General features: G+C 34.1%; 1 protein-coding gene across 1 annotated transcript in view; it reads right to left on the bottom strand.

Annotated features, from left to right (window-relative positions):
- The window catches only part of abr (ABR activator of RhoGEF and GTPase), a 191,447-nt gene extending 178,065 nt beyond the window's left edge, over positions 1-13,382 (bottom strand). Inside the window, exon 1 of the mRNA XM_051109096.1 lies at positions 12,560-13,382. Coding sequence (XP_050965053.1) covers positions 12,560-13,235 — 676 coding nt within the window. The 5' untranslated portion in view covers positions 13,236-13,382. The remainder of the gene's footprint in view (positions 1-12,559) is intronic.
- Positions 13,383-22,964: the final 9,582 nt, after the last annotated feature.

The following is a 22,964-nucleotide window of genomic DNA, read 5'->3' as shown; positions in this document are numbered from 1 at the left end:
CCTAAAACAATAAGGCATTAGCATGTTGCTAAGTTAATGACGTGAAACTTTAATAAGCACAAGCATACATGGAACACACAAAAATATTTTCATTTTTTACATCTAATAAAACAACAGAACAGATTCCAGGATTGCCTTCCCTGAATATATCCAAAGCTGCTTTGTAACTAGCCAAAACAAATCATCTTTAAAACCCACAGTTTGCTGACTACTGTTTGAAACAGGCTTCTTGTTAGGAGTGTGTCTTTGATGTCTTTAAATGCTCACTAAGTTTGTAACAATTATCAGACTATTTGAATGACATCACATTTTAATTTGCTATGGTTTCCCAGCAGTAACAATATCTGTACTATTGTAAGCTACTATACTACTTGTACTACAGGGTACTAAACTGCACTAAAACTCAGGAAGACAAATAAAACAATCTTTAGTATGCAAGTGACTAGCTCAGGATTCTTAGGACACTAAATCAATAAATCAGCATCCAATTTCAGCAGAATGGGCTTCCTGAATGCTTATCACAATCAGACAGGTATCAAATGACTATGTATCAGTGGTGAGCTGGCCTTGAACAACGAACAACAATTGTCTCTGCGGTTAAGGAGGACAAGCCTCTGAGGAAAACACCGAAGAGCTGTTAACACCGCAGTAATGGCATTTAGGTGTCGATGGTGCTGAATGAATTATGGTGTGAATCTATCGCATGACACAGCAGGAAACGAGACGCGTCGTGAACTTGCTCTGGTTTTCTTTGTTCGCATCTGCAGAACTGCAAAGCGATGCTGATGCATCTGCAGACATACACCATACAGTACATAAGTGGTCCACACACACACACAACAGTTCACTTCCTGCCCACTACTCACTTTACCCATGGAAAAAATCTTAAAATCTTAAAATCATAGCAGCTCACTTATTACAGCCTGATCACCATGGTAACACCAGAAAGTTAGAGTCACTATCTATCTGTCACTATTAAAAACTACAAGACCAATAACGTTTCTTAAATATATTAGCTTTGGGTTATCAGTTTGAGGGTTCAAAGATCAGAATGCTTTAGACGACTAGATTGTTTTAGATGTAATATATTTAGATGCTGCAAATTTATAGACACAACTACATTGTGTCCTAATTATGTGAGACACAAAAGCAAAATACCGTTCGTCACATGGCTTTATTGGTGTCATTTTGCACTGGGTAGCCACACCTACAGTGAAATCTCATTGGCCTAAAATGCTACTCCATATAAATGCATTTTTAAACATCCAATACGTTCTAAATTATGGAAGCCCATTTCCACCACTGAATTAAAAAAAAAAAAAAAAAAAAAGTTTACTGAGGCTTTATTAAAATTCTGACTTTTTTTTCTCACTTTTTTTTCCGATATAAACTCGTAATAAACAAAATCTAAAAGAAACAAACAATTCTGAGAAATTAAGTCAGAATTGCATGATGTAAACTCACAATTGTGAGAAATAAAGTCAGAATTACAACTTTTTTTTCTCAGAATTGCGACTTTATTTATCAGGATTACTGATTATTTCTCGAAGATCAGGATCAGAATTGCTGATTATTATAAATCCCCCTTTCAGAATCATTAAAAATGAAGGATCACACAAAATGCATGTTATTGTTAATTTAGTACTGACCTAAATAAGATATTTCACATAAAAGATGTGTACATATAGCCCACAAGAGAAAATAATAGTTGAATTAAAAAAAAAAAAAAAAAAAGACCCGGTTCAAAAGTTTACATCCCCTTGATTCTTAAAGAAGTCCACTTCCAAAACAAAGATTTACATATAATGTACTCACCCCCTTGTCATTCAAGATGTTCATGTCTTTCTTTCTTCAGCCGTAAGGAAATTATGCTCATTATGAAATTATTTCAGCATTTTTCTTCATATAATGGACTGATATGGTGCCCTGAGATTGAACTTCCAAAATGCAGTTTAAATGCGGCTTCAAACAATCCCAAATGTGGTTGTAAGAAGGGTGAAATGATCGTTTTTTTTCATTACAATAATACAATTTATATACTTTTTAATGTCAAACGCTCTTCTTGTCTTACTCTGCCTGGACTCTGTTTTTTTCCGATTCATGACAGTTAGGGTATGGTGAAAAACTCCCATCTCATGTTCTCCCTCAACTTCAAAATCGTCCTATATTGCTGTTTTACCTTTTTTTTGGTAAGGGTGTTCAATCTTCTTTGCATGTTCACTTTGCAAAGACTGAGTCGGTACTTCTGCAGTGATGTAGGATGATTTTAAAATGATTTTTGAAGTTGAGGGAGAAAATACGATTGGAGTTTTTCGACATATGCTAACTGTCTTGAGCCAAAATACACAGAGTTCAGTGAGAGCAAGGCAAGACGACCGTTCGAGAATAAAAAGTATGTAAATTGTATTTTTAAAATGAAAATAACTTAAAGTTTCGACTGAAGCTGCATTTAAACTGCATTTTGGAAGTTCAAACTCGGGGCACTATAGCAGTCCATTATATGGAGAAAAATGCTGAAATGTTTTTCCTCAAAAAATATAATTTCTTTACGACTGAAGAAAGAAAGACATGAATTTCTGTTCTGGAAGTGGACTTCTTCTTTAATGCTGTGTTGTTAACTAAATGATCCACAGCTTTTTTTGTTTGTTTAGTGATAGTTGTTCATGAGTCCCTTTGTTTGCCCTGAACAGTTAAACTGCCTGCTGTTCTTCCTGTTTGTCCTTCTCTGTGCTATTCTTCCTTGTTCTTCCTTCAGGTCGCACAAACTTTTTTGGGTTTCCAGCATTTTTGTGTATTTGAACCCTTTCCAACAATGACTGTTAGATTTTGAGATCCATCTTTTTACACTGAGGACAACTGAGGGACTCATATGCAACTATTACAAAAGGTTTAAACACTCACTGATGCTTCAGAAAGAAACACTATGCATTAAGCATCATTTGCCAGCATTTGAATTTAAGAAATCAGGGCTAATTTAACATATTTTGTCTTCTGAGAAACATGTAACTATCTTCTGTAGCCCCTGAAGGGCAGTACTAATATGGAAAATATGATATTTAGGCAAAATTAAAAAAAAAAAAAAAAAAAAAAAAAATACACACAAATATTACGTTCAAAAGTTTTCACCCCCCGGGTCTTAACGCGTGTTTTTTTTTTTTTTTTTTTTTTTTTTTTTTTTTTTTGCTCTGAGAAAACAAGTCAGAATTGCGAAACGTTAACTCACAATTGCAAGAAAAATAGAATTGTGAGATAAGTCACAATTACCCATTTTATTTTTTATTCAGTGGCAGAAATAGGTTTCCATACTAACTATTATTGTCTATCAATTCAGCCAGACAAATGACGTGAACTCTCAGAGAAGCTTTGCATCTAATTTCACAACAAATAAAATCAGAACTGACCCTATTTGCTTTGTACTTTATCTTGTGGCAAATAACTGAAACCTCAAGTTAATCCATATAAAAATGTGCAAGTTTTTCCACAGAAAAAAAATATATATATTGAAAATTAGATTCTCTGAAATGCTGTTATTTTGGTTTGATAGCTTGGGCAGGACAATACAACAATAACAGTAACAATAACATTAATAATTTGAGTTTTAAGAGAATAACTATGACAAAAAAGACACAGATCAACAATATCGTTTGAATCTTCCATACTTTTTTTCCATATGATAATTGCTAAAAACATTGACAGCCAATCAGAATCTATCCTGCTCTGAAGAGCTTGAGAATTTAAAGCGATAGATGACATAACAGCAGTGAACACTTAAGTGAACACACAAACATAACATTATCATCCATTGGCTAACATTGACTAAGGTCTTGGTATATACAAGACCTTAAAATTAAGCACCGCCCTCTTGCTTTACTTGGAAACAAGTCACGGTAAAGTTGGCTGCAACATCCAGTTCAAGCTGACTTTAAAGTACTTTAAAAGCTTTTAATAGACAGGACAGTTGGAGGGAGAGAACGAGAACAAAATGCCTTTCATGCACCATTATGCAACAGCTCGTTCTTGCTTTCTGCCAAGATACTATGAAGCATTGGAGCGAATCAAACTAAATGAATCTCTACATACTTCTGCAGAGCTTTTGAGCAGACCACAATGCATTTTTCTCTCTAATAACAGCAACAAACAGACACATGCTGCCACGGATAACAGATAGTAGAACAAAGAAGATCTGATGAACATACAGTTCTAACATTCTGCATTTTCAATATATGAACAGTGCAAATACAAACCGTAAACAAATAAAAGTGGAGGTTACAGTCAATCATTTAAGAAATCATGATTTGTTACTGTTCTGTGAGGTGATTTTCACCAAACAAGAAATCATTTAACTAGTAGCATGTACGCTTTCTGGCATCAATGTAGACTTGATTGCAGACGCTATTTGAAGAGATCTAAACTGAGCTGGACGATGACATAACTGAATCAACAACAAAAATTACTGTTTGCTATTGTCCTCTTGTATATTGTCCTTTATTGACACAATATTTTCCTGTTTGACACTGTAAAGCTGCTTTGACACTATCTGTTTTGTATAAAGCACCATATAAAAAAAGATGACTTGACTTTAGACTTGATGTGAATAGCTAATTCAAGACTATTCTACTGTACTTTTATATGGATTTGTATTTTTCTATATTTATTTTTTATTCTTTAGTTTGATTTAGTCCAGCTTAAAATATAAATACATACCAAACTTTGTTATTTTTGTATAATTTTGATTTCTTTATTTACCTTGTAAAAATATACCTGGACTTAATGTTTGATTAGAAATACTGTTCAAAATATTTGCAAGGTATTTGACAGCCTATCTAAAAGATGTTTAGAGGTCAAAAGGTAATGTAGGAGGGTGAACTGTGGGGCGATCTGTTAAACCTCTTTTATTTTTCTTTAACTTAAATGTAATTTTGAACTTTTAAATAATTACATCTTTATTAGAAGAGTTTTATTAGTTTTGACAGAGACTTCTGTTTTTGTAAACTTTTGTAAACTCTTTTGAGACTGATTACAGTTGCTGTCATATCCCCTAAAGTCTTTCTACACACACACACACACAAACACACACACACACTTCATGCACAGGCTTGGCAGGCAGTGTGGAGTTCTCTTGTCCATAACCAGCTCCGTAAAAACACGCCTCAACAGGCAAAACATTTCACATAAGGAAAGCATGACAGGAAAATCAAGGAAAAAATCATGTATTTCACGGAGCCATTTTTACAACACAGATTAAAACAGGTTTTATTGTTTTACACTCTTCTGTTACACAACTCCCTTAACCCTCATGTTATGTTCCAGCCATTCTGACCTCGAAAGGATTTTATTTTTCCCAAAAATGTTAATGTTATCGTACTGGACTAAAACTTACTCACTTTGCTCAAAGAGGGTATAACGACTTCCCTTAAAAACCTGTGATCATTTTTGTACTTTGTTACACTTGCGGTGTTCTTGTAAAAATGATAGACCTACAAAAAACAGCTTGTAAATTTCTTATTATGCTACATTATTATCAAACACTGGATTTAATCAATTTACTTGTTTTAAATAGACAGATGTATTGTATTTCTTTTTACAACTGATTGACAGCAGGCCACATTGACATCAGTTTTTGAGTAAACATTGCCAAACTATCCAGATCCAACTCAGGTCAAACTCAGGTTTGTATTGCTACTACCTTGAGCCTATGCAAATGTACACCGGAAGAACGATGTGCTGAGCTTCATGCCTATAATATTTATATAAGTTTTTAAAGTTGTGAGGTAGGCTGCAGATGAGGAGCCAGTGAGACCCTGAAAACGAAACATCACAGAGGAAATCTAACAGAGTGTGAAGGTGCTATGCACATCCTAACCACATATATTTTGGTCATTTTCATGTTTAATCCAGCTGCATCCTGCCCAGCTACAGCTCAAACAAACTTCTAAGTTGTTAGAGCTTATGTCAACTAGACTGTGTTGTAAGAGTCTTGAATACTTTATAATTGAGTCATTACACAAAAAAGGAAAACTGGTGCATACTTGAGAGATAAAAAACTACACAGAATGAACCTGATCTCATTCAAAACTGAAACAACATAGAGCCTTTTCCAAAGCCTTCAAGGCTTTATAAATTTGACTGATAATTAGGTCAGAAGATGCGTTCAACCAAATTACGGTAGTGAGGCTGAGGCTAATTATAAACTCAAACTGTTTCAAAGCGTTGGATAGAGACATCAGTTTCAAAGGTTAAATGGCTTCATTAAATTTTTAGTGGCTGATGACTTGATTTTCATGTGGTCAATAATTGACTCTATAAAATGGTATTTCCCTTTAAAAAGCCATATACACCCACACTGATAACTATATGGTTAATGTAAAACTGACAGGAAGCCAGAGAACATTGCATTTACACAACTGGAAAAAGATACTACCTCCCAAACCAAAGATTCACCGTATAAAAAACACCACTGCTGAGTAAAGTAAAAAAAAAAAATAAAAATACTGTTTCCCACAGACTTATATTCTATGTGTGGAAGCATTTCCCCCAGTGGAATTTCACATTGGTCTGAACGAAACCAGCAGATAGGCTGATTGAATCTGATTGATCTGCCAGGGGGAGGTGTTTCTGGAGCCACAGATATAATGAATTACCTGGAAACGGCTGTAATGAAAGCTTCATTTCGCTCTAAAGATGGTCTGTTGATGTCAAACATACATTCAAATTAAAACACCCATGCCATACTTTGATTTTGAAACGTGGTTTCCAAAGCCTTTTGGAAAATCTATTTGTGGCAGACAGTTTTGATATTGTGGCAGGCAGCAAAAACTAAATCAATTCATGGGATTCTCCCTATAGTTCTCTTATTGTTAGAAAAAAAAAAAAAAAAAAAACTTCAGTGGACTTGGCCGATCTTCAGAACTTTTTTGATGAAATCTGAAGCTTTCTGACTCTGCATAGAAAGCAATGCAACTACCACATTCAAGGCCTACAAAGGTAGTAAGGACAATAGTCTTAAAGGAGAACTCCACTTTCAGAACAAAAATGTACAATAAAAATTTGCTCATCCCCTTATCATCCAAGATGTTCATGTCTTTCTGTCTTCAGTTGTAAAGAAATTATGTTTTTTTGAGGAAAGCATTTCAGGATTTTTCTCCATATAATGGGCTTCATTGGTGCCCCTTCCAAAATGCAGTTTAAATGCAGCTTCAAAGGGCTCTAAGCAATCCCAGCCTTATCCCAATCTTATCTAGCGAAACAAAGTCATTTTTTTCTGAAAAAAAAAATTTGTTTACTTTTTAAGCACAAAAGCTCATGTAGCACTAGCTCTGGGACGCACGTCTACGACATTATGTACTACTGAATCACGTCGAAAGGTCAAGCGCAAAAACTAAGGAAGTGCATGTAAGTCAAATGCTGTTTACAAACAAAAAGGTACAACTATGTCAATACAGATGATTCTGAAGTTGTAGGAGAAAATAAGATGGAGTTTTTCACCATACTCTACCTTTCTGAACTTAGGCGTGATTCGTAGTGTCGTGGACGCGCATCCCAGAGCCTGTGCTGCACAAGCTTTTGTGCTTAAAAACTATACAAATTTGTATTTCTTTATTTTTATTTTATTTTTCTAAACGATCCCAGCCGAGTAAAAAATGACTGATCATTTCGCTAGATAACACGTAGGGTCTTATCTAACGAAATGATCGGTCATTTTTTTCCTTGGCTGGGATTGTTTGGAGCCCTTTGAAGCTGCATTTAAACTGCATTTTGGAAGTTCAAAAGTTTGGGGTACCAATGAAGTCAATTACATGGAGAAAAATCCTGAAATGCTTTCCTCAAAAACCATAATTTCTTAACGACTGAAGACAGAAAGACATGAATATCTTGGATGACAAGGGGGTGAGTACATTATTTGTAAATTATTGTTCTGGAAGTGGACTTCTCCTTTAAAGGGGTCATCGGATGCTAAGTTCACTTTTTCATGTTGTTTGAACATTAATGTGTGTTGGCAGTGTATGTACAAATCTACCCTATAATGATAAAAATCCATGCAGTGGTTTTTAATTAATCTGTAAAAATAATATCCCCTTTTTCAAATTGAGCCGTTCTCGGATCGGTGTGCCGTCATACCGACAGAGGCCGCTCCCACAATAGTTGATTGACATGAGCTCTTACCTTAGACCAGCTGTAACAGTCCAGTAACTTTCCATGTTTTGATGCCAGAGCAGGGATGCAAGTTAGACAAGAATATCTCCGATTGAGCGATTGAGGTGTTGTGTTGCTGGATGTAATAATGAACATAGTGGTCGTCATTTACTCCCGACGTTGTTTGTGAAGGGAATGCACCTCCCGATCTACATATATCCATCTATGTTCGCGCGAATCATTCATGATCCAGCTTCACTTACAGCAGAGGTGAGTATAAGCATTTTTTATGAATCTTTGCGATCGCCTTTCCTTATAACGTGGCAGTTAAGAAGTTTAGCGGCTAAACGCGGCTAATGTAAACAAGACCGTCTTTCCACAGAGAGAAGAGAGGGGCGGGGTGGGCAGAGCTCATTTGCATTTAAAGGAACAACCCCTTAGTATGAGATGATTTTTGCAGAGCTGATTTTGACAAGGTAAAAAGGGTGTTATTTTACAAAACCACTGAGAATTTTTAATCACAGTATATTAGAGACTTTTCATTAAGACCCTAAAGAATCATATCAACTTGTGGTAAATGGGCATCCGATGACCCCTTTAAAATAGCCCATGTGACATCAGTGGTTCAAGTGGTTTTGTGCACAAAGAAAACAAAAATAACGACTTTATTCAGTACTTTCTTCTATGTGCGTTTACAGGAGTACCACGATGCACCTTTCTGGGCCTTGAACATGTCAGTTGTGCTGCTGGCTATGCAGGGTCAGAGAGCTGTTGGATTTCATAAAAAATATCTTAATTTGTGTTCCGAAGATGAGGTCTTATAGGTTTGGAATGACATGCGGGTGAGTGATTAATGATCAAATTTCTGTTTTTCATTTTCAAAATTTTCACCACCAGCTATAAAAGGCCATGTAGGTCAAAAACCCATTATTGCATTTCAAAATTTCCCACCTCACTTTAAAACCAAACGTATGCCCTTGATGGAGATGAACATGATACAGACATGTTCAGTGGTTCTCTAATACTTCCTAAGCATTTATCTTCATCTCTCTCACTCTCTTTAACACCCACACATCCGCTCCAGAGGCCCAGATGTTCTTTGCCTTCCAACCCACTGCAACACAATCAACTCCAATCCCTGATTATCCCATATTAAATGAACCAGATCAGTCCACCAAACTGTCACAGACAAAGTCTAACATGCAAGTAATGTGCATGCTAACTTCACTGACAGTCCAGATAAGTCAAGCGACACTAAACAGACATGAAGCTGTTATGTTTCCATTGTACCACAATGGAACATCTCAACAATGCTGTGGAAACTAAACTGTTTGCCTGGATGCTTCTTATCAATCCTCATCAAGAACAAACACTCAAAGGCAGAGGTTTATGATGCAGAGAAGGGTTGCAGTTCTGGTAAAATGTAGCTGCGGAAATACAATGCCAAATGCAAAATACAATTACAAAGATTTTTGTTGTTGACATCTAAATCTGAGCATCAGACTGCATTTAGGCAAAAATGTTTAATTTTATGTTCATATTGTTAATGGTTGCATAATGTCAACCAGCACAACATTGAATTTATTTGTAATATTTGTTCCATTTCACACCGTTGCCCAAATATACTTTTCGGAAATAACAAATATACAGTCTAGCATGATGTACGCAAGTTGCCATGGCACAATTTTAAGTTCACAAATCTGGCCTTTGTTCAGCATAAAAGCTATACATAAACTTTTACACACACGGGTCAAAGACATTGGCAACATGTGAGTATGTCTCATACAGCAACACGTGCTGTTCCATCAGATTTGGTGCCTCTTCCTCTTTCCTGCTTTAGAGGCATTGCGGGGCTTTTTAAAAGAGTGTCAAATCGGATAAAACCTATCTGTGTCACAGCGGTGTTGTGAGAGCATGTTATGGACACTTAGCTGATCATGCTGTGAGATAATTAAATAAGCGACGATGCGTTGATACATTCTGCATTTAACTGATTAACTGTCTCGAAGAAAAAAACTTGACACTATATGGACAACAAATCACAATCAAGCATTAAAGCCAACTGATTTCCGACCATGAAACACAAAACCAGTCAAAAGGGTCCATTTTTTAAAATTGAGAGATATCATCTGAAAGCTAAAAAAATAAGAAAAGCTAAAAATATAAAAAAACAATATTTGCCCGAGATACAACTATTTGAAAATCTGGAATCTGAGGGTGCAAAAAAAAAATCTAAAAATTGAGAAAATCACCTTTAAAGTTGCTCAAATGAAGTTCCTAGCAATACATATTACTATTCAAAAATTAAGTTTTCATATGTTTATGGTAGAAAACCTACAGAATATCTTCATGGAAGATGATCTTTACTTAATATCCTGATGATTCTTGGCATAAAAGGAAAATCGATAAGTTTGACCCATACAAAGTATTGTTGGTGATTGCTACAAATATACCTGTTCTACTTATGACTGGTTTTGAGGTCCGGGGTCACATTTTAGTGGATGAAGTTAGCTCACCTCAAGTTCACACAGGTGTCCTATCAGAGCTGCCACAGGTTTAGTTTGCTACTTAGTTGAGTAAAGTTTCCGGCAATATTTTTGGCCATTTAGTTTGTATGTGTTTTTCTCCACCAATCAAAATAGTTTTTAAATAAAACAAAACATCATATTTTGTCAGCAAGCCTCACACTGACTAAAAGCTGGACTGGATCATAGATGGGTGGAACGGAGAGACAGATGGAATCACATACTGTCTGAGTCGGTAACACATTTGAATTTGAACTTACTTTGCAACTATTAAAAAGTATGTTCTATATAGTATGAATATAATTAGTATGAATGAAATTTGGACATACTTTATCTGCCATGTTGTTACATGACCTACCAGCATCAGTTGCACTGAAAAAAATAACTTGTTTAGTGAACTTAATCAAAGTAAAGTTTTCAACGCAATTAGTTCAGGTTCATTCAACAAGACTAAAACAAGTTCAAATAAACAAATAATGTTTAGTTGGCTCAACAAAACATTATTTGTTTAATTCAACTTGTTTTCGTCTTGTTGCATGTATCTGAACTTATTGCGTGGAAAAGTATTTACTTTACTTAATTAAGTTCACTGGACAAGCTTTTTTTTTTAATAAGCAAAAACACGTTGACACGCTAACGATAATTTCATTCATAGTTGATAATCTCATTCAAAGACTGATCTCAAAATTGGCATTAGCACAGTAATTGCTCATTGCCGGAATCATGAAGTCAGTGAAGTTGCCAGCACCCTAAGCATGAGCGCTACTCTTTAGCACAGTGATAACCACTGATCTATATATAATTCTCTATTATAGATCAGTGGTGATAACCTCAAAACTTTTTCTCATAGCCAAACTTCTAAATCTCAAAAATAAACACATGTAAAAGAACTTTAACATAATTTTATTTCATTAAAAACACTTTAAAATTACTGTTTTTATCAACATATTTCCCTGTTTTCCCACTACACATCCACTTTTCAGTTAGTTGTGTCAACAAAAATGATTCATGTAGTCCCAACACAAAATGATTAAAATCAATTTTAACAAACTTAAATGGACTGAACATAATGGAAATAAGTTAGGTAAGAAAATTTCAAGAATTTAGTTGTTTCTGCTCGTTTTAACCAAGTAATTTGAACAAGCATTAAAAACCTTTTTATTTTTGTTTTTTTTGAGTGTGCATTGCTTCACTATTACTTCATAAATCCTCTCCTGTGGCCTCATGGGATAGTAGTCACCACTAAATGCAAACCTCAGATTCTCAGGGGAAATAGTAAATCATCAAGGAACTTTTCACCTATTGTTTTTCAAATACTATGAATTCAGACATACTTTTGACATACTGCTTTTTGCATACTACAGTGTATTTCCCCTCTCGTGCTCAAAGCTTTCTGGAGCTCTTATCTCCACTCAACGTAATGTTTTCCCATCTTCTCACTAGTCAATGCACGATTCATTAAAGTAATAGTTTACCCAAAAAATGCTTAAAATTTAGTCAACAACAAAATGATATTTATGGACTAGAGTGGATTACTTATGATGCATTTAGCTGTCTGGGCTCTCTTTGTGACGGCACCCATTCACTGAAAAGGATCCATCAGATGTGACCTAATGCTAAATTTCTCCAGATCTAAAGTAAGGTAATTTATCAACATCTTGGATGACCTGATAATGAGTATATTTTCAGTAAATGTTTATTTTTGGGTGATCTATTCCTTTAAGCAACATCCCGTGACACACACTCCCAACAGACTAATAACATGTGACATAACAGGCATAATTGCGTATGTGATAACTGATAAACAGCGGCAGCCAACATTCCTAGTGAAAGGGAACTTATTCGGCGCTTTTAAGGTGATAAGAAACAGGTATGGTAGTTCTTTGTTAAGTTTGTCTTACCCGCAGAGGAGGAGTCGTCATGGTCGGAGCTCAGGTATCCGTCAGGTGTGCTGCGTCCAGACCCGTGAGAGCCGCGGAGCGCGAGTGAAGGGGACAGTCTGCCATCGTCCGAATCCAGATCTCGACTAAAGCGGATGCGAGGATTCAGTCGGTGACTGTCGCGGACGTTACCCTTTGGGTTGAGGATGTTTTTACGCAGAAAGTTTTCGTTGAGCTCCGCGTCCTCGAACTCGTGGTCGCTGTCCTGCTCGCTGTTCCGTTGCTCGGCAACGCAGGGAGGGATGTCAAGAACCGAGGACTGCTCTTGCGGAATATCGGGCTTTTTCCGAGGAGGGACGAGGATGGGCTTACCTGTCTTGCTGCCCCGGAGCATGTCCCGGGCTAAGGGCTCGTCCCCGCCTTTGCTGTCTGAGTCGCAAGGACTGTCCTTCTTTGAGTCTGCCTTGTTGCACCATCTCTCAATGTCATAAGTTTTCTTCTTCTGCGCGATGGTGGTCTGCAGGTAAATCACCTTGAACTTCTCCTCCGAGAGAGCCTGCTGTAACACCTTCAGATTGGCTTTGCATTTCTCCAGCTCTGCCTCTATGTCCTCCACCGAGTTGAGATTCATCACGGGCGCTTCGCCGTCAGGAAACTCATTCCTCCAGTGCTTCTCAAATTCCTCCTGTTCCCACATTTTAAAACTAGGGTGAGAGGGGGGGGGGAAAGTCCTTGAATGTGTCTCGTTCCTGCTAAAAACAGCTCGGGTTCACTGTCTCAAACGCCTGTTGTGAAGGAGTGACTGTTCATTCTCTCTTTCGAGCATATCCACTCAGTCGCACACCACAGATCAGTTTACAACTGAAAAAACTTTCAGCTTCCGCTACATTGGAAAGTCGTGACGTCAGCTGGACAAGGAGCCAATCAGCTCCATGAGCCGTTTACATTTAGAAGTGAGAAATCTCTGCCTGTGGTTGCTTTTTTATACACCATTGAAGCCCCACCTGTTGAGTAAACATGCGTTTACCCATTTATATGCATTTCAGTTCTGGTTTACTAATAAATGTACTTCCAAATGTTAAATATAAACAAGTACATGTACTTCAAAAGCATGTAGCTTGAAAATTTCTTACAAAATAAGCAATATAATATCAAATTGAGCAAATAAGTAATAATTACAAATAAGCAGACACAAACAAACAAGCAAACAAGCAAGCAAATAAATAAATAAATTTGTACTTCAGAAGTATGTATCTTACAAAATAAATACCAATACTGCAAACTGAGCAAATAAGTATTAACTGCAAATAAACAGATACAAATAAATAAATACGTATTTCAAAAGTATGTAGCTTACAAATTTCTTAGAAAAAAAGCAATATAATTTAAAATACCAATACTGAAAATTGAGCAAATAAGTAATAATTACAAATAAAATAAATAAATAAATAAATAAATGAACTTCAAAAGTATCTATCTTACATTTTTCTTACAAAATAAATACCAATACTGCATATTGAGCAAATAAATAATAATTATTATTTGCTAATATTATTATTATTAGCAAATAATTAATAATAATTACAAATGAACAGATACAAACAAATAAATAAACAAACATACATACAAACAAACAACAAATACAAATACAAAATAAGCAATATAATTTAAAATACCAATACTGCAAATTAGTAATAATTACAAGTAAAACGATACAAACAAGCAAATAAAATAAATAAATAAATAAATAAATAAATAAATAAATAAATGTACTTCAAAAGTATCTATCTTACATTTTTTTTTACAAAATAAATACCAATACTGAAAATTGAGCAAATAAGTAATAATTACAAATAAACAGATACAAACAAGCTAATAAATAAAATAAATAAAATGAAATAAAATAAATGTACTTCAAAAGTATATATTTTACATTTTTCTTACAAAATAAATACCAATACTGCAAATTGAGCAAATAAATAATAATTATTATTTGTTAATATTATTATTATTAGCAAATAAATAATAAAAATTACAAATGAACAGATACAAACAAATAAATAAACAAACATACATACAAACAAACAACAAATACAAATACAAAATAAGCAATATAATTTAAAATACCAATACTGCAAATTAGTAATAATTACAAGTAAAACGATACAAACAAGCAAATAAAATAAATAAAGAAAGAAAGAAATAAATGTACTTCAAAAGTATCTATCTTACATTTTTCTTACAAAATAAATACCAATACTGCAAATTGAGCAAATAAATAATAATTACAAATTAACAGATACAAATAAATAAATAAATATGTACTTCAAAAGTATGTAACTTACCAATGTCTTACAAAATAAGCAATATAATTTAAAACACCAATACTGCAAATTAAGCAAATTAGTAATAATTACAAATAAACAGATACAACAAGCAAATAAACTAACTAATAAATAAATAAATAAATAAATGTATTTCAAAAGTATGTAGCTTACAAATTTCTTACAAAATAAGCAATATAATATTTAAAATACCAATACTGTGAATTGAGCAAATAAGTAATAATAAATGAACAAATAAATAAATGTACTTTAAAAGCATATACAAAATAAGCAATATAATGTAAAATACCAGTACTGCAAATTGAGCAAATAAGTGACAATTACAAACAAATAAATAAAATAACCAGTAAATATCAGAAAACATTTTTAAAATGAAAATAACAATAGTTAATCATTGTAATAGTTAACATTAACAATACAAAGCAACAAAGAAGCAAAAGAAAAGAAGCGAACACATCTAAAAAAATAAATAAAAGTAACACAATGAATCAGTAATATTTAATGGTAATGTATTATATTAAAATATAAGTATAAGTGCATCAAGTTGGTGCAACAGAAATGATGTTAAAAAAAAGTAAAGGCAAAGACATACACAAATCTCTGAATCAGTTTTACATGCAATTTGCCTTTTTTTTTTTGAAAATGCAGCTCTCGACTTCAGTGCAGACACACTTTTTCTTGTGTCTCCTGTGTCTGTCCATAGTGTTATTGCAAAAGGCTGTTACCAAAATGTAATGATGCATTTTATGTCTTGATAATTAGTACATTTAATCCTAATGCTTCTCTCTATGCTTTATTTGCAACATATATTACTGCAGACATCACTGCAGAATTTTGTTGATTATTGACAGTATAACACCAGTTGGGAAGAGAGTGGACATTTACACATAATGAAATTTCCCTGACTCTTTTACTGAAGTGTACACTCCAGTACATTTGAGGTCAGCTTTTTATGTCCCAGCTGAGTCTAATTCATGGTCCATTTTCTGTTCAGAGCTGCCAGGGCCTATTCTTCATTCAGATTCCCCTTCTCACCCCGATGTCAATACCATTAGCAGAGACGCGCAGGACAAACTCGATATGGGTATCACTGTGTCACTGGAGAACTGGAATGGCCGTGTTCCAGCAGTTCTATGAGAAACTGAAGATGAGAGATGTGTGTACTGATAGCTGCATATCACATTGGAGATGAGAGGGGGCAGAGGGATCTGCCGCATGGATCAATCCGCTTTAGTAAGTGTTTAGGAGCTTGAGATGCTATAGCAATGGTACATTTGTTCTTTCTTTTGTAAAAATTTCTATCATTTTGACCTCTGCAACTTCGCAGTGCACACTGAAACAAAGCCCTTACACAAGGGTTTTAGTATGTGCGCTTATATGCATTAGCACTAGACATTCAAATGCAGTTTCAGCAGGAATTCGATTTAATAATTCATGATGATCCTTTGAACTTGAGCCCTTGTAAAATGTATTTGAGTGGGACATTCAGTGGTTTAGCACTATAAAATGATTTATTTTAACAGGTTAACAACCATACACGGGGTTTAAAGGTATAGTTCACTAAAAAATGAAAATCGGACATCATTTGTTTATCCTCATTGTAATTCCAAACTTGGATTTTCTTTATTCTGTGAGAAGAAGATATCGTGAGGAATGATTAAACTATTTTGTCCTTACAATGAAAGTCAGTGGGGTCCAAAACAAGACTGGAAACCTTTCATTGTATCGACATTGTGTTGCAACAGAAGAAAGAATGTTATACAGGTTTGGGACAACATGAGGGTGAGTAAATCAGGGTTGTTTTAATTAAGCTAAAGCTAAAGCTAAAATAATCAAAATAAATAAATCAACTTTTTTTCCTGAAATAAAATAAACTGTTCAAAATAAATAAATAAATAAATAAAATGTTTTAATTCAGCTAAATGTCAAAGCAACATTTCTCATTTTCATTTTTTTTTTATCTAATAGCTTAAACTAAAATTGAAATTAAAAAAATATATAAAGATATAGACACAATATATAGATATATTTAAAAAATATTTGCATATTGATATACATTTCAGTTCAGGTTTACGAATAAATGTAAAATAAAATAAAATAAAATAAAACAAGTACTTCCAAATATTAAATAAAATAAATAAATAAAATAAATGTTAACTGAAATAAATTATACAAAAAACCAAACAAACAAACAAACAAAAACTTGTTTTAATGCAGCTAAAAATAAAATTAAATAAATAAATGTACTTCCAAATGTAAAATTAAATCAAATGAAATAATACTTCCAAATGTTAAATAAGAAAAAAATATATACTTCAAAAAATAATAAACATATATAGACATATTTTAAAAAACAGCAACTAATAAAAATGACAAAACTTGTCTAAAATAAAAAATAACAACACAATAAAATAAATAAATACATAAATAAATAATTTTGTTCCTGAAATAAAATAAATGTTAACTGAGTGTTAATGAATTACATAAAAAAACTTGCTTGAATTCAGCTAACAGTAAAATAAATAAATGTACTTCCAAATGTAAAATAAAATAAAATGTCAAATAAATAAGTAAATGTTTAAAACTTAAAAATAATAATAAACATATATAGACATTTTTTTTAAAAAATGGTAAAAATGACAAACTTGTTTTAATTCAGCAAAATTTTAAAGCAACATTTCCAATTTTTATTTAGTTTTTTTTAAATAGCTTAAACTAAAACTGAAATAAAATAAACATATAGACATTTTTTTTTATTTGCCTGTTGATATACATTGCAGGTCAGGTTTTCAGATAAATGTACTTCCAAATGCAAAATCAAAAAATAAATAAAATAAAATAAAATAAAATAAAATAAATATTTAGTAGGAAATGGGAGAATTGCTTGTTTTTAGTGTGGGAGGACAAAACTATGAGTAAGATGGTAATTATGAGGCAGCTGGGGGAGTAAGAATGGTCTGTTACATTAGAAACAGGAGACGAGTGCATTCACTGGAGCTAATGCAGTCATACCTCTGAAAGGCCTAGGGCTCGTCTCATCACATCTGATGCAAAACACTCAGTCTGCATGAACCATCAGAGGGGTGTAAACATCTAACATGAGCTAGAATAATTCTTAGCATAGCTAACAATTATTCACCAATTATTGTAGTTATGCCAAAGCCTCTGGGCTTAGAGCCATTATAAAACTGGCATCACAATGAACAGTGTCAGAAACCGAAGACCCGATTAGGTCATCCTTTATTTGAGACGCATCAATGCATTTAACTCCTGCTTGAATAGCAGCCAAAGAGAGAAAGTCTTCCTGTAAATTCAAGCTTGTTTTAGTAGCCCGTATGGAGGGTCAGCGCAATATCTTTCATTTGGCCAAGAGAGAAACCTTTAGAAGGGCTTTGTTCCATTTTGGACTCTTTCCCAGAACTGCAAGGTCATTTTTACTAAAAGCCTATTCAACTTTTACTGAACAAGCAGTTACTGATACATAACTTGCTTCAGTTACCATGGTGATTCACACATTAAAATCACTCCACACTTTCTAGCAAACTGACAAAATGAATTTGTGAAAAAGGAGGGACGCAGTGACACGCATGATGCACCGTATTGCCCATCTGTGAGACACACAAATGACAGTGAATCGCTTGGTATTTAAACAAGATGATGGTGATTCAGCAAAGATTTAGTATGTTAGTTTCATGTTAGGATACATATTTGCCCATCCCACAAATCATTTACAATTAGTGTGAGAGAAAATGTCACTATGTGGCATTTGTTTACTACTGAAAACATATATTTTAATGTTTTTCTTCTTATTATTAAAGCAAATGTGGCTAACAAACTGCAAATTTGGGAATTCAGCAATCCTGCAACTGCTAGAACAACAATGCTTTTTAGTATCCTGGAATCAAGGGCAGAAGAGGAAGTTGTTTTCTCAGGTTTAATGAAGAAGTGCTGCTCTCTAGTGGTCAATACATACAGATGAAGTCAAAGGTTTTCACAGAAAGTTCGAAGTTTTTGCAGAATCTGCACAATGTTAATTATTTTACCAAAAAATCTTGATTCTTAAAACTGTGTTGTTACCTGAATGATCCACAGCTGTGTTTTTTGTTTAGTGATAGTTGTTAATGAGTCCCTTGTTTGTCCTGAACAGTTAAACTGCCTGTTGTTCTTCAGAAAAATTTTTCAGATCCCACAAATTCAGCATTTTTGTTTATTTTAACCCTTTCCAAAAATGACTGTATGATTTTGAGATCCATCTTTTCACACTGAGGACAACTGAGGGACTCATATGCAACTATTACAGAAGGTTCAAAGAAGAATTACAGAAGTAAACACAATGCATTAAGAGCCAGGGGCTGAAAACTTTTGAACGGGGTCATTTTTATAAATTCAACTATTATTTTCTTTGGGGACTACATGTAAATGTCTTTTATGTGAAATATCTTATTCAGGTCAGTACTAAATAAGAAATAACATGCATTTTGTATGATCCCTCTTATTTTGGTAAAATAATTAAAGGAGAAGTCCACTTCCAGAACAACAATTCACAAATAATTTACTCACCCCCTTGTCATCCAAGATGTTCATGTCTTTCTGTCTTCAATTGTGAAAAAATTATAGTTTTTGAGGAAAGCATTTCAGGAGTTTTCTCCATATAATGGACTTCATTGGTGCACCGATTTTGAACTTCCAAAATGTTGTTTAAATGCAGCTTCAAAAGGCTCTAAATGAAGAAGGGTTTTATCTAGCGAAACAATCTGTCATTTTTTTTCAGAAAATACCATTTTTTATACTTTAAGCTCAAAAGCTTGTGTAGCACAGGCTCTGGGATGTGCATTCACCTCGCTACGTATTATTGAATCGCGTCAAAAGGTCACACGGAACTACAGACCCAGTGTTTACAAAGCAAACGCACAAAGACTAGTAAGTACAAGTAAGTACAAACGCACAAGTACAAGTAAGTTTGTAAACTCTGTTTACAAACAAAAAGGTACAACAATGTCCTCCTCTCAACTTGTAGGAGAAAATAAGATGAGAGTTTTTCGCCATACTCAGTACACAGACAATGAAGTTAGACGTGATTCGTAGTAGTGATGGGAAGTTCGGATCATTTTACCAACTCGGACCTTTGAGTCTCCTTCAGCAAAATGAACAAATCTTTTTTTTTGAGTCATTTAGTTTATTTTAGCAAAATATAATTAAAATGTTACGTGTTACTTTCCTAACACATCTACTGCTTACACAAACGTTGATCACACTACAAACAAGACAAAACTATAATGCTATAAGAAACAGAAAAGATTAATTCATTGTTTACCTGGATCTTTAGACTATGATTAGCTCACCTCACCTCTTATCTGACAAGTTTTCGGGTTTGAGTTGTTTGTTCATCACGTGACAGCCCCATAAGATGAACAAACGACTCAGAAAACCTGAAGACTCAAAACAGGTGAACTGATTCCAGTACAGAACCTAATAGGATGTTGCGCATGCGCAACTGAACGAATCACTCCCCGAGACGACTCATTCTTCCCGAGTCACATTAAAGATTTGTTCAAAATGAAAGAATTACTAGTTACATTACTAATTCATAGCATTGTGGACGCGCATCCCAGAGCCTGTGCTACACAAGCTTTTGTGCTTAAAAAGTATATAAATTTTTATTGTTCGTAAACAATTACAGATCATTTCGCTAGATAAGACCTTCCTCGGCTGGGCTCGTTTAGAGCCATTTGAAGCTGCATTTAAACTGCATTTTGTCTGTGCCAACAGTCTTGTGGTTAGTGCGCCAACATATAGCACAACTGTGCTCGTGGCGACCCAAGTTTGAATCCCGTCTCGAGGTCCTTTGCTCCACCCAGTACTTTCCTGTCATCTCTCTACTGTCCTGTGCAAAAAAAGCCCAAAAATATAACTAAAAAAACCCCCTGCTTTTTGGAAGCTCAAAATCGGGGCACCGATGATGTCCATTATATGGAGAAAAATCCTGAAATGTTTTCCCCAAAAACCATAATTTCTTTACGACTGAAAAAGAAAGACATGAACATCTTGGATGACAAGGGGTGAGTAAATTATTTGTAAACTGTTGTTCTGGAAGTGGACTTCTCCTTTAACGTTTTGCAGATTCTGCAAGGTGTATGAAAACTTTTGACTTCAACTGTACAACAAAACATGGAACAAGATGAATTTTAAAGGAACAGTTTGCTCCAAATTGAACATTTGCTGAAAATTTACTCTCTCTCAGGCCATTCAAGAAGGGGATCAGAACAGATTTACAGAAAATTAGCATTACATCACTTGCTCACCACTGGATCCTCTGCAGTGGGTGCCGTCAGAATGAGAATCCAAACTGTTGATCATAACAAAATTTGTAGTCCACACAACCCCAGTACATCATTTAACAATTAACCATCCTCTATGCATAAAACTGCTTTCTCCAATGAAAAAGTTTTCTTGTCTGAATCAAGAGAGAAATATGCACAGATCAAGCACAGTGTACAAAAACAGTTCTACAACAGTTCACAACATGTTAACTGATGGACTGGAGTCAAATATTTGTGGATTGTTATGATGCTTTTATCAGCTGTTTGGACTCTCATTCTGACGGCACCCATTCACTGCACAGGATCTACTTGTGAACAAGTGATGCAATGTTAAATTTCTCCAAATCTGTTTTGATGAAGTAACAAACTACAAACTAAATATACATCTTGAATGGCCTAAGGGTATGTAAATTTTAAGCAAATTCTAAAAATGTAAATTCCGTTTTCATCATGAACTTCATGTCATTCCAAACCAGTATACAATTGGTTTTTAGTGGAATACAAAATAGAATATAAAATATAGAATGTCCATGGAATAACGTTTTTTTTGTTTGTTTTGTTTTTTTAAATGGGGGTAAGTAAATAAATGATTTTCATTTTTAGATGAACTATATTTATAATAGAGGATCTATTGAATTAAAATGTACGGAGTAGATTTGATAAAGACAAACATTTTTATTGTTCGTTTTGAAAAGTGTGAGACAAAATAGAAATCTCTTGTGGCTTTATGTAAATGGTTTACATAATACATGTACATTATGAAATTATTACTCCATATTAATTCATTTCATTAAGACTGACAAGACTTCATGTATTACAAATACATTGTGACAAAGCCTATTACATTAAAATACATTATATTCCACATTTTGACAACACTGAACTTTATCAAGCAATACTCAATACCACTTGGACCTTAACGACATCATACAATGCAGTATGTAATCAACTGTATGGAATAATTAGTAAAAATAATCAAGATTTTTCAATTTGGAATAAATTAAGAACATGTTCACATAAAGTGAATATATTATTTCTTGCATAGGTAGATATGATATTTTAAAACATCACACTATTTCAAAACATAACGCACAATAACGGGCCTTTCGACAATTTACACAAGCCACATACATCACAAAACAAAACCACAGTGGAAAAAGCACACGTATTTCTCTAAAATCACACTTCTGACAAAGCTTTTCAGTACCTGCTGAACTTATCCATCAATCTATAGAGTCCACCATACAGTACATCAAATTCTATTGTATATTCCTGTATGTGAAGAGGTCTTAACTCTTTCTGTCAGACAAAAATTCCTATTTGTTCAATTAAGGCAATACTTGGGAACTCCGAGACTTGGACTACAACACTTTTGCATCACAAACAACACAAAAAAAACAGAGTTTTGACAGATGAGTCATTTCCCATGATGCATGACGTACAAGCACAGTGCTGAGAGGTTGTTGTGTGGTTGTTTTAAGGCTGTTTCAGGTCAGTATTTGAGTCAACGGAGTGTTGAATCAGAGGCTAGAGGGCAGTGAAGACTGTTCCTGAGCTTGTGCATTTTGCATACACGTCATCAGGATCTGAACTGTGCAGATATACACTAGAGGTAGACCTATATAATATTCGAAAAATCTAGGAGTAGAAATTCTTCATTACATATCATGGATTTCATGAAACATTTTCAGTACAAAACACAACTTATTTGAATTCATTCAAACTGTTAGAAAATTTAAAAACTTCTTAATCTTAGATTAG

Source organism: Labeo rohita, chromosome 5 (genome assembly GCF_022985175.1).
Source record: "Labeo rohita strain BAU-BD-2019 chromosome 5, IGBB_LRoh.1.0, whole genome shotgun sequence".
NCBI lineage: Eukaryota > Metazoa > Chordata > Actinopteri > Cypriniformes > Cyprinidae > Labeo > Labeo rohita.
The sequence above is the reverse complement of the archived record's forward strand: the minus strand, read 5'-3'. Positions and strand labels throughout refer to the sequence as shown.